The 12989-nt window shown below is 44.6% G+C and overlaps 1 protein-coding gene across 5 annotated transcripts in view; it reads left to right on the top strand.

Annotated features, from left to right (window-relative positions):
- Positions 1-12989, top strand: part of LOC137369804 (focal adhesion kinase 1) — a 717355-nt gene that overhangs the window by 452740 nt on the left and 251626 nt on the right. For all 5 annotated transcript variants that reach the window (XM_068031302.1, XM_068031301.1, XM_068031300.1 and 2 more), the window contains one exon: positions 132-249. In XM_068031302.1, coding sequence (XP_067887403.1) covers positions 132-249 — 118 coding nt within the window. The remainder of the gene's footprint in view (positions 1-131; positions 250-12989) is intronic.

Genomic DNA, 12989 nt, shown 5'->3' with positions numbered 1-12989 from the left:
ATTGACTGTTTGTGATGATGTATTGTGGTTTTGACCCTTGGCATCTTGTATGTAATGGGACCGAGTGTCCTGATGGGAACTGGCAGCTGGGAGAAGTTATGGCAATAATGCTACGTTGTTCTTATTTTCAGCCTTTGACAATAACAACTCCATCGCTGAACATCGCAGAGAACATGGCAGACTTGATAGATGGTTATTGTCGCCTAGTGAATGGAGTCATGCAGTCATTCATTATTAGGTCCCAGAAAGGTAGGTTTTTTGGTTTCCTATGAAGCTTTTCTGCCTTTTTAACTGATGATATCTGGTAGCTGCATTTCAGATTTTAATGAGAATCTACAGACATCTGATGTTCAACATCTGTATTTTCTCATGAAATTGTGGAATAGATTGAAAACTTGTTTTGCAGAAACATACACCTTGCTAGAAATATGTTTTAGGAAAACTTAGTTATGTATATCTCTGATACAAGGGATACTTTCCAAATTATGTGCTTTTGCTACTCAGACTGAATTCCAGAAGAACAAATGACTCTGTCACATTTCAACAATACAATGAAGGTCATACTTGCTGGCACTACCTCACATTTACTTTGCAGCTGCCAATTTGCAGTTTGTTACACAGCATAGTCAGAGTGTATCCTTAGTATCAGGAAAGAAGATATATATTGTTTATTATATATCTTCAGGTTTTCCCTAATAGCTTAACAACCAGTGAGTTACCTTACACGAAGTTTAGTTGAACTGTAGTTATTGTTATGTGGGTGAATGTGGTAGCTAGATTGCTCACAAGGTACTCATCAAGTATGGATACGAAACTGGCTGTGTGACAGGAAATAGAGAGTAATGATTAATCATTAATTTTTTCGGCATGGAGGAAAGTTTGTAGTGGAGTTCCTCAGGGATCAGTATTGGGACCCGAGCTCTTCCTCAGAGGGTGGTGAATCTTTGGAATTCTCTACCCTAGAAGGCTGTGGAAGCTCAATCACTGAACATGACAGAAATCGATATCAAGAGATATGGAGCTAGTGTGGGAAAATGACGTTGAGGTAGATGATCAGCCATGATCTAATTGAATGGCAGAGCAGGCTCGACGGGCTGAATACCCTACTCCTGTTCCTATGTTCCTGACATGTATTAATAACCTAAATCTTGGTGTACAGGGAACAATTTCAAAATTTACAGATGATACAAAACTTAGAAGCATTGTGAACTGTGAGGAGGATAGTGTAGAACTTCAAAAGGACATAGACAAGTTGGTGGAATGGGCAGACAGGTGGCAGATGAAGTTTAATGTGGAGAAATGTGAAGTGCTTCATTTAGTTAGGAAGAATGTGGAGAGACAATATAAGATAAAGGGTACAACTCTAAAGGGGGTGCAGGAGCAGAGGGACCTGGGTATATATGTGCATAAGTCATTGAAGGTGACAGGACCGGTTGAGAGCGTGGTTAATAAAGGATGCATGTATCCTAGGCTTTATTAATAGGGGCATAGAGTACAAGAGCAAGGAGGTTATGTTGATCTTGTAGAAGACCATAGTTTGGCCTCAGCTGGAGTATTGAGTCCAGTTGTGGGCACCGCACTTTAGGAAAGATGTGAAAGCATTGGAGAGAGTGCAGAAAAGATTCACGAGAATGGTTCGAGGGATGAGAAACTTCAGTTATTGTTACGACCAAGGTGGGATGAGTGCACTGTTTATTTTAGTTCCACTTCTTCACAGGTCACAATATACATTTAAATTTTCCCATTTACCGATACGGTCAATCGTATACTCTATTTTTCCCAGAATAAAACACATCAACCAGGTTTATTTAATAAACAACAAAATTATCAGTTTATTATAAAACAAGTCTGTATCAGCATTGCAGTAAAGCATAAACACACAAATTGAAATATTAAAGTTTCCTTTCCTTTACCTCTCACACTGACACACAAACACCCACCGGTTAACTGGAAAAATAAAGGAATGTTCTACAGCTCTATTACCAAAAAAAAGGACAAAAAAACACTTGGGTTAAATGCTTGCTAATTCTTGAAGAAAAAAGGGAAGATATGGAAAGATGTTCCTTATTTTGATTTGGCATCCCAATGTGTATAGACGGCTGTCACTGGGATCTTCCGAGAACAGTTCCTTTCAGACAGACGTTGAAGATCAGTTTGCATAAGCTTTCTAGGAAATGCAGCAACAGAGGCTTCAGAGAAAGGCCTTACTGGAGGAATGCAGCAACAGTTTCAGTCTGCTAATGGCAAAATAACGAGCAGCTCTATCTACATGAAAAACAGGCACATGGTTAAAAAATAAAATAAAATGAAAAAAGAAAAATATTAAAAAAGGCCAGTCATACTCTAAAGTTATTGAACTCAATGTTCAGTCTGCAAGGCTGTAGAGTGCCTAATCGAAAGATTAAATGCTGCTCCTCAATCTTGTGTTGATGTTCAATGGAACACTGCAGCAGGCCATGGACAGAAATGTGGGCAGGAGAGCAGGGGTGTGTGTTGAAGTGGCAAGCAACTGGAAGCTTGGGGTTATGTTTTCAGACTGAGCAAAGCAAAGCGATCTCCCAATCTGTGTTTGGTCTCCTCAGTGTGGAGGCGCCTGCAATTGTGAGCAGCGATTACAGTATACTAAATTGAAGGAAGTACAAGTAAATCGCTGCTTCACCTGGAAGGAGTGTTTGGGGCCTTGGATGGTGAGGAGAGGAGTTAAAAGGGCAGATATTATACCTCCTGTGTTTGGCATGCTTTCCTCCTTCCAGATGAGGGAGATTTATTTATTTATTTTTTTTATTTATTTAGAGATACAGCACTGAAACAGGCCCTTCGGCCCACCGAGTCTGTGCCGACCAACAACCACCCATTTATACTAACCCTACAGTAATCCCATATTCCCTACCACCTACCTACACGAGGGGCAATTTACAACGGCCAATTTACCTATCACCTGCAAGTCTTTGGCTGTGGGAGGAGATGAGTCCATGTATTTATGTTAACAGTGCCTCTCTGCCATATTTTAGAATTTCAGCGGAAATTCCATCTACGCCAGCGGCCTTATTGTTTTTTTAGCACTGGAGCGCTGACTTGGGTTGCATTAGAGTGCTAAAGTGGGAGTTTTGTGACTGAGGGAGTTCGGTGAGGAGGGAGCGAGGAGCTCCTTTCATTTCCTACCTGTCCTCAAAGAGCGTGAGGGGAGCCTAGAGTTTCCACAGAGCACAGCTAACTGGCGACTAAGTCCTGGTGGGTATTTTTCAAGCTGGATTGAATTGTAAGTCATTGTTTTAGCAAGACGTAGTTGTTTTAATTTTTTTTATTATAACAGTCTTCTAAAGTTTTAAATTTAAAGGGTTTAGTCATGGCAGGAGAGCTTAAAGCCGTGGTTTGCTCCTCTTGCTGCATGTGGGAATCCGGGAACATTTCTAGTCCCCGGGACCAGCATGTGTGCAGGAAGTGTGTCCAGCTGCAGCTCCTGGAAGCTCGGGTTTTAGAGCTGGAACGGCGGCTGGAAACACTGTGGAGCATCCGCGGGTCTGAGAGCATTGTGGATAACACGTATAGAGAGGTGGTCACACCGCAGCCGAAGGGACTTGAGGAAGGAAGGGAATGGGTGACCACCAGCAGTCCAAGAGAATCAGGCAGGTAGTTCAGGAGTCCCCTGGAGTCCCGCTTGCAAATCGGTATTCCATTTTGGAGGCTGATGAGGCTGGTTCCTCCAGGGAGTGTGGACAGAGCCAAGCTTCTGGCATCACAAGCAGCCTGTCTGCATAAGAAGGGGGAAAGAGAGGAAGAGCAATAGTAATAGGGGATTCTATAGTCAGGGGAACAGATAGGCTCTACTGTGGCTGTCAACGTGACTCCAGAATGGTGTGTTGCCTCCCTGGTGCCAGGGTCTGGGATGTCAACGAACGGCTGCAGGGCATCCTGAAGGGGGAGGGTGATAAGGCAGAGGTCATGGTACATGTTGGTACCAATGACATAGTTAGAAAGAGGGATGAGGTCTTGCATCAAGAATTCAGGGAGTTAGGCAGCAGACTAAAAAGAGGACCTCTCGGGTTGTAATCTCTGGATTGCTCCCAGTGCCACGTGCTCGCGAGTATAGAAATAGGAGAATAGCACAGATGAATGCGTGGCTTAAGAGTTGGTGCAGGAGGGAGGGTTTTAGATTCCTGGACCACTGGGACCGTTTCTGGGGAAGGTGGGACCTGTACAAGCGGGACGGTCTACATCTGAACCAGAGGGGAACTAACATCCTTGCTGGTGGGTTTGCTAGTTCTGTTGGGAGGAGTTTAAACTAATTTGGCAGGGGGAGGGGATGCAGACTCCTAGCAGAATAGGGACACAGCTAAACACAGGAAAGCAAACAAGTCAGAGGGAATACAATGGAAGTTAGTTTCAAGGGAGTAAGACCAGGATAGATGGCCTCTACTTTAATGTCCGGAGTATTACAGGTAAAATGGATGAGTTAAGGGCAAGGATCAACACGTGGAATTGTGATATAGTAGCCATCACGGAGACATGGTTGAGGGAGGGGCAGGATTGGCAGCTCAATATCCCGGGATATAAAATCTTCAGGCGGGACAGAGGAGGGGGTAAAAGAGGAGGGGGCATTGCAATATTAGTTAAGGAGTCAGTTACTGCAATACGGAGAGATGATATCTTGGAGGGGGCATCAAATGAAGCTTTATGGGTAGAGTTTAGGAATAAAAAAGGGTACAGCCACATTGCTAGGTGTTTATTATAGACCCCCAGATAGTCAGTGGGAAATTGAGGAGCAAATATGTGCGCAATTCGCAGAGGTGTGTAAAAATAATAATATTGGGTGTTTTCAACTTTCCCAACATTAATTGGGATAGTCATCGTGTTAAGGGCTTAGGTGGAGTTCTTAAAATGTATATAGGAGAACTTTTTAGCTCAATATGTAGAGGATCCAACAAGGGAGGGTGCAGTGCTGGACCTAATTCTGGGGAATGAAGCCAGACAGGTGGTTGATGTGTTGGTGGGGGGGCATTTTGGTGATAGCGACCACAACATGGTACAATTTAAGCTTGTTATGGAGAAAGAAATAGACAAGTTGCAAAAAGCTTTTGGATTGGGGGAGAGCGAATTTTAGTAAAACAAGGCAGGATCTGGCCAAGGTAGACTGGAAACAGTTACTTGTCGGGAAATCTACAGAAGAGCAGTGGGGGTGCATTGAAAAAGGAAATGGGGAGGGTACAGGCCCAACATGTTCCCTCTAGGGTAACAGGTAGAAGCAATAAGCCCAGAGAACCATGGATGTCCAGAAACATTCAGGGTACGATGAGAAGGAAAAGAGAGGCTTTTAGCAAATACAAGGAGAGCAAGTCAACGGAAGCATTAGTGGAGTACAGAAAGTGTAGGATGGAGCTTAAGAAAGCAATTAGGAGAGCAAAGAGGGGATATGAGAAAGCTCTGGCTGGTAAAAGTAGGGAAAATCCCAAGAGGATAACCAGGGAAAGAGTAGGACCCATTAGGGACCAAGGGGGAAATCTGTGGGTGGAGCCAGAGGACATTGGTAGAGTGTTGAATGGATACTTCACATCTGTCTTCACCCAAGAGAATGAGGATGTAGATATGGAACTCAGAGAGAGAGACTGTGAGGTTCTTGAGCAAATTGTCATAGGGAGTGACAAGGTATTGGAGGTTTTGGCAGGCTTAAAAGTGGACAAATCTCCAGGTCCGGACGATTTGTGTCCCAGGATGCTGTGGGAGGCGAGGGTGGAGATTGCAGGGGCTCTGACCCAAATTTTTAATTCCTCTTTGGCCACGGGGGAGGTACCAGAGGACTGGAGAACAGCCAATGTGGTCCCACTATTTCAGAAAGGTTGTAGAGATAAGCCAGGGAACTATAGACCAGTGAGTCTCACGTCAGTGGTAGGGAAACTATTGGAGAAAATTCTGAAGGAGAGAATCTATCTCCACTTGGAGAGGCAAAATTTGATTAGGAATAGTCAGCATGGCTTTGTCAGAGGGAGGTCATGCCTAACAAATTTGATTGAATTTTTTGAGCATGTGACCAGGTGTGTAGATGAGGGTAGTGCAGTTGATGTAGTTTACATGGATTTCAGCAAAGCCTTTGACAAGGTCCCAGATGGGAGACTTATCAAGAAAGCAAATGCACATGGGATACAGGGTAACTTGATAAGGTGGATTCAAAATTGGCTTAGCTGTAGGAGACAGAGAGTGATGACAGACGGTTGTTTTAGTGACTGGAAGCCAGTGTCCAGTGGTGTACCACAGGGATCTGTGCTGGGACCCCTATTGTTTGTCATTTATATAAACGACATAGATGACTATGTGGGGGGTAGGATCAGTAAGTTTGCGGATGACACAAAGATTGGCCGAGTGGTTAACAGTGAGATTGAGTGTCTTGGGTTACAGGAAGATATAGACGGGATGGTCAAATGGGCAGAAAAGTGGCAGATGGAATTTAACCCTGAAAAATGTGAGGTGATACACTTTGGAAGGAGTAATGTGACACGAAAGTATTCAATGAATGGCCTGACACGGGGTCGTTCTGAGGAACAAAGGGACCTTGGCGTGTTTGTCCATAGATCTCTGAAGGCAGAAGGGCAGGTTAATAGGGTGGTGAGAAAGGAATATGGGACACTTGCCTTTATCAATCGAGGCATAGATTACAAAAGCAGGGAGGTCGTGTTGGAGTTGTATAGAACTCTGGTAAGGCCACAGCTGGAGTACTGTGTGCAATTCTGGTCGCCACATTATAGGAAGGATGTGATTGCACTGGAGGGGGTGCAGAGGTGATTCACCAGGATGTTGCCTGGGATGGAACATTTAAGCTATGCAGAGTGGTTGGATAGGCTTGGGTTGTTTACGCTGGAGCAGAGAAGACTGAGGGGTGACCTGATAGAGGTGTACAAGATTATGAGGGGCATGGACAGGGTGGATAGGGAGCAGCTGTACCCCTTAGTTGAAGGGTCAGTCACAAGGGGGCACAAGGTGAGGGGCAGGAGGTTGAAGGGGGATTTGAGGAAGAACTTTTTTACCCAGAGGGTGGTGACGGTCTGGAATGCACTGCCTGGGAGGGTGGTAGAGGCGGGTTGCCTCACATCCTTTAAAAAGTACCTAGATGAGCACTTGGCACGTCATAACATTCAAGGCTATGGGCCAAGTACTGGCAAATGGAATTAGGTAGGCAGGTCAGGTGTCTTTAATGCATCGGTGCAAACTCGATGGGCCAAAAGGCCTCTTCTGCACTGTATTATTCTGTGATTCTGAATGGCTGAGATTGTGGTGGGTAGCATGCTGTGGAATGTGGTCGAGGGCATTCGTATCAAGGACTGAGTCACGATTGAGGAGATCTTTGAAGTGCTCCTTCCAACGACCGCTAACTGCCTCTCTGTCTTTGATCAGCGCCACTCCATTTTTTGCTCTCAGTGGGGTAGGTCCTTGGGTCCTTGGGCCATAAGTGATCTTAACTGTGCTGAAGAACCCACGCATGTCATGTCTGTCAGCGAGTCGCTGTACTTCCTGTGCTCTTTCAACCCACCAGCTGTTCTTTAGGTTGCGGGTTTTTTGTTGGACCTCACTCTTCAATTGGCTGTATACCTGCTTTTTCTCCCTCCAAATTTGGTGATGCTTCCAGTTCAGGAATGCCTTGCGCTTGCAATTTAATAGCTCCTGGATCTCCCAGTTGTTTTCGTCAAACCAGTCTTGATGTTTCCTGGTCAAGAAACCAAAAGTATCTTCACAATTGCTGATTATGGTAGCTTTGAGAGCAGATCAGGCATTGTGAACATTCTGTGGTTCCTGCTCGTTGAGCGTCGCCAAGTTGCTTGTAAGACCTTGCCGGAGTAGGTCTGTCTTTGCAGAGTCCTTGATACCATCAACATTGATTTTCCTGCGGCAGTGTTTCTGCTGCCGTTGCTGTTTTGGACTGAGTTTATGGAGATAGTAGCTCGGATTAGACGATGGTCGGTCCAGCAGTCATCAGCTCCTATCGTAGAACAGGTGATGCTAACATCCTTGCGGCCCCTCGCTCGGACGATGATCTAGTCAAGCAAAAACCAATGCTTGAAGCGATGGTGCTGCCATGAGGTATTTGTGTCTCTGACAAAATAGGTTGTTCGTTATGATCAGGCCCTGTTCAAGGCATTTCATCAGAAGAAGGACTCCTTGGTGTTAACCCTTCCAACACCTTCCTTGCCCATCACGCCTTTCCAAAGGTTTGTGTCCTTCCCAACTCTGGCATTGAAGTTTCCGAGGAAGATCAACTTGTCTTCCTTGGGAACACGAGACAACAAGTGATCAAGGCTGGAGTAGAATTCCTGTTTGGCCTCATCTGTTGCTTCTAGGGATGGGGTGTACAAGCTGATGACTGTGACGTGCTATTTCTGGGCTAGGCTGAGCCGGAGGGTCATGAGACGTTCATTTATCCCACAAGGGGGCTTGCTGAGACTGTCGGCTAGTTCAATTTTATGGCGAAGCCAACCCCGTGGAGTCGGCATTCTTCTGGTTTACCTTTCCAGAAGAAGGTCTATCCACCACCTTGTTCCTTGAGCTGGCCTTCTCCTGCCCGCCGTATCTCACTCAGGGCAGCGATATCGATGTTCTAGCGGCATATGTATGTATGTCAGATATGAATGTCAGACATTTTATCCTCTAAATTACGCACAGTGTCAGTAGCAGAGCTGGTAGTTGCAAGTATGAAATTGAGTGACAGTGTCCCTTCGTCTTAATTTTTCTGCTCTTCCTCCGCTGCCTGGGCAAGGGACGAGTATTGAGTTGTGGTAAGGAGAGAGGAGAAAGTAAGAAGTGCATGATTACATCATCTGCAGCTTGTAACTCCAAAGAGATTGAGGGATGACCAAGAAGTGAGATGAGAGAAGGATATGTGTATGCCCTCTGCTTCAATCACATAAGTCCTGTCGGTGGTCACAGCCTCAGCAAAGGCCTTTTGCACTGCCGCACTGTTTCCTCTATGGGGGTTAAAACACAGGCATGCCTTTTCCACTCCTGTTAATTTCTGCTGCCTCCTGTTGTGTGTCTTCTCCTGAAAGAAAGAGGGAAGTGTGTCAGAGTGTGTCATGCAATGTGTTTGAGTGATGTGACCGTTATAAAGTCATAGAGTGATACAGCACTGAAACAGGCCCTTCGGCTCACCGAGTCTGTGCCGACCAACAACCACCCATTTATACTAATCCTACATTAATCCCATATTCCCTACCACATCCCCACCATTCTCCTACCACCTACCTACACTAGGGACAATTTACAATGGCCAATTTACCTATCAACCCGCAAGTCTTTGGCTGTGGGAGGAAACCAGAGCACCCGGCGGAAACCCACGCGGTCACAGGGAGAACTTGCAAACTCCACACAGGCAGTATCCAGAACCGAACCCGGGTCGCTGGAGCTGTGAGGCTGCGGTGCTAACCACTACGCCACTGTGCCGCCATTGTTGTTGAATGGCTGCCAGTGTGTGCAAGCTGTGAGATGTGGGTGCGAAGCTTGCAATAGTGTAATGTGTGTGAGAATGAGTTATAGCATATGAATGTCAGATATGAGGCCTGATGGAAAGAGATTGTTGGCAGATAAGTGATGGGGGTGCAGTGGATGAGGTTTCTGGTGCAGTTGCTGGGATGTGGCATTTAAAGACGCACCTACTGAACTTGTGTGAGATCATTAATCATCTTCCTGCACTGCATCCAGCTCCAAGGGGCTACACTTAACTCTGCCACTGTCTCTTGCCACTGCCTTCTGAGCATGTGTCTGAAGGGCCTCTAGCCCCTTTGAGGACCTAGGACACTTCTCCTTTCCATCTCTTCACCAAGATCTTCAATGCAGCATGGAAAATCTTGATGCATGCGATCTCGTCAGTAGCGTTTTAATTATCTGTCTGATGTTGAGTTCTTGAACTTCTCACTGCTTTTTCCATGCTCGTTAAGTCAGTGTTTCTTTGTGTTAGCATTTGCTGACCAAAATCAGTATGGATGGGAATATTGCCCTCAGCACTGCTTCTGCCAGTCTTTTAGCAGCTGCTGCATATTGACGGTGGGAATTTTGCTGAGAGCACAAATTCCTGCCCTTGCTATGCAGTCGTCAGAATCACTTCCATTAGCAATAGCATTAGTGTAGAAGCTGTGTTGAGGGTTGTTGATGGTGGCGGTGAGCTGCTGCAGTCCTTGTGGTTAAGTTAGTCCTGCAATTAGCCACAAGGTATTCTATTACACTCTTGATTTATGTCTTTTTGGTGGTTGGGGGGGAGGGGGGCTTTGAGGAGTCCGGAGATGAATGACTTGCTGCAAACCACCCAGCCTCTCACCTGCTCTAGTCACCACAGTATTTATGTGGCTGGTCCAGTTGAGTTTCTAGTCAGAATGTTTATGGTGGGGGGTGGCAAATGTCAAGGGGATCTGTCTAGTTGGAGATGGTCATTCTTTGTCACTTGCAAGAAAAATGTCACATTCTGAGCATCAGCCCAAGCCTGGATGTTGTCCCGGTCTTGCTGCCTGCAGGCATAGACTGCTTCATTAGCTCAGGAATTGAGAATGTAGCTGAACACTGCAATCATCAGACCCTACTTTGAACCTTATGATGGAGGAAGGTCATTGATGACGCAGCTGAAGATGGCTGGGCCTAGGACGCTGCACTGAGGAACTCCTGCAGTGCTTCTGCTTCTGTTTTGATTGTGACTAACACCTGTATTCCACCAACATTATGAATGCAGTTAGGGCTAGTGATGTCCTGGAACTGACGTGATTGGTCGCCAGGTGCCGGATTTGGCACAAGTCATGGGGATTTGCCCCTAATCCCTATCGATTTCAATTTTACTCAGGCTTCTTGGTGTAATCTTGACCAAGTGCTGCCTTGATGTCAAGTACGGTCACCTTGCTTCTGGAATACAGTTCTTTTTTTCTGTTTGGGCTGAGCTGTACTGAGGTCTGGAGCTGAGTGGTCCTGGTATGATTGAGGGTTAGGACATTCATGGAGCCCCATCCTCCATTTGTTTCTTGTTTATCCATTGCCATTCTCTGAAATTGAAACTTATTCTCCTTCTGCAGGAGATATTTCTTGAATTGCGTCATCTTCAATACAGATCTTCATATAGAGTTACTGCATATTTCTAATTAGTCATCACAGTTCCAACATAATTTTAAATATTGATAACAAGCAGTCTGCATTACAGTTGATAGCAAATATATAGAGAACAGTTTCCTCATGTGAATAGTTTCTTTTGATGAGCTTTGATTTTATTTTTGGACCTGAAATACTGTAATGCAGTGTCTTGGTATTCATTGGGGGAATGAATGGCTGCAGATACAACAGATGATTGTAGTCAGTTCAGACTATAGTAACCCTCTATCTCCCTCTTGCTCATGCACTCTGTCTCTGTTTTTCTGATTGAACATATTTAGGGCAGAGAAGTCAGGTTGCCAAATTTTAAGTATTCTATTTTGGTATGTCCCCCTTTCTTGGGTGATGCACTTAAATACATGAACAATTACAAACTGCTCTAAATGGGTAACTAAGGGTATTTTTTTTTTAAATTCAAGTCGTCATTGACTCCTGGGATAAGTATTTTGCCCTGTGACTCAATCTTTGGTTGTGATCCTCCCCATCTCAGATTCATCCCTAATGCGTCACTGTTTCTTTCCCAGAGGAAATGTACTATCATGAAAATAAGTGTGAATCAGCAGGGCCATAAACAAGGGTGGGCAATAACCATTCTTGTGGACAAGATTGGGAAGGGAAGGAAGTTAGATCAAGATCATTGAGAAAAAAATCTTGAAACTTAAAAATAAAATCTGGAGTACAAATTGCTGCAGTGTGAATAAATTGCACTAATAAATTTATACACGATTACAAGCTTGATCGACAGCGCACCTACCACTTCAAACATTCACTCCTTCCACCACTGGCGCAACGTGGCTACAGTGTGTACCATCTACAAGATGCACTGCAGCAACTCGCCAAGGCTGCTTCAACAGCACCTTCAGACCCATGACCTCTACCAATTAGAAGAATAAGGGCAGCAGGCACATGGAAACACCAGTTACTCCATGTTTGCTTCCAAGACACATGCCGTTCATACATGGAGATATATCGCTGTTCCTGTATCGTCGCTGGGTCAAAATCCTGGAACATTCTTCTTCACAGCACTATGGGTGTACCTTCACCACACAGACTGCAGCAGTTCAAGAAGGTGGCTCATCGCCACCTTCTCAAGGGCAATTAGGAATGGGTAATAAATGCTGGCCTTGCCAGCGATCCCCACATCCCATGAATAAATAAAAATATGTATACACGCATGTTCTACACGTCTAAGCAGTTAGCTTAGTTTTTATCAGTTGGCCGGCGCAGAATTGGGAAAATGGAGGGTAAAACAAATATATGGAGGCAATCATTTGCCCTCTGTAAGTTGGGATGACCCTGCTTTCTAAGACAATTCCTTTCCAACTTTTGCACAAGAATGAAAGAGAGAATTCCAGCTTAGTTGGCATCGCAGAGCCAGCAAGACCACAATTCAAAGACTGAAATGCACGCAGAGCAGCAAGTCTGCCTACACCCACAAGTCAAGGCGAGGTGGGTGCATATGCAACCCAGGTCTCTTAATGAGGGCCAACAATGTTTGCAAACCAATAATCTATTCTGTTCCTCTGATGATGTGAAGTTATACCTTCAGCATTCTGTAGTAAGTTATGTAGTTCAAGATTGTTTGATGAACTTGGTTCTATTATAACCGGTCATCTTTACATAACTAGGAATTAAATCACATTAAACTAAAACTAAATGAAAGAATTTATTCATAAACCAAATTCAAACTCCAGAAGATAGGAATAACTTATGATGCGCTATGCCCTATTCATAGGTTCAACTGGCAATGGATGCATTTTTTTTTTAGTTTGGTGGTTGCAGATTGTTTTTTGGATGGCTATCAACAAACAATCATTAACATATGGTTCATGGAGTTCATGATTCCATAATTTACAGCTTTAAAACAATGCTGCTGATTTAGT

Source organism: Heterodontus francisci, chromosome 5 (assembly GCF_036365525.1).
Source record: "Heterodontus francisci isolate sHetFra1 chromosome 5, sHetFra1.hap1, whole genome shotgun sequence".
NCBI classification, from domain to species: Eukaryota; Metazoa; Chordata; class Chondrichthyes; order Heterodontiformes; family Heterodontidae; genus Heterodontus; species Heterodontus francisci.
The sequence above is the reverse complement of the archived record's forward strand: the minus strand, read 5'-3'. Positions and strand labels throughout refer to the sequence as shown.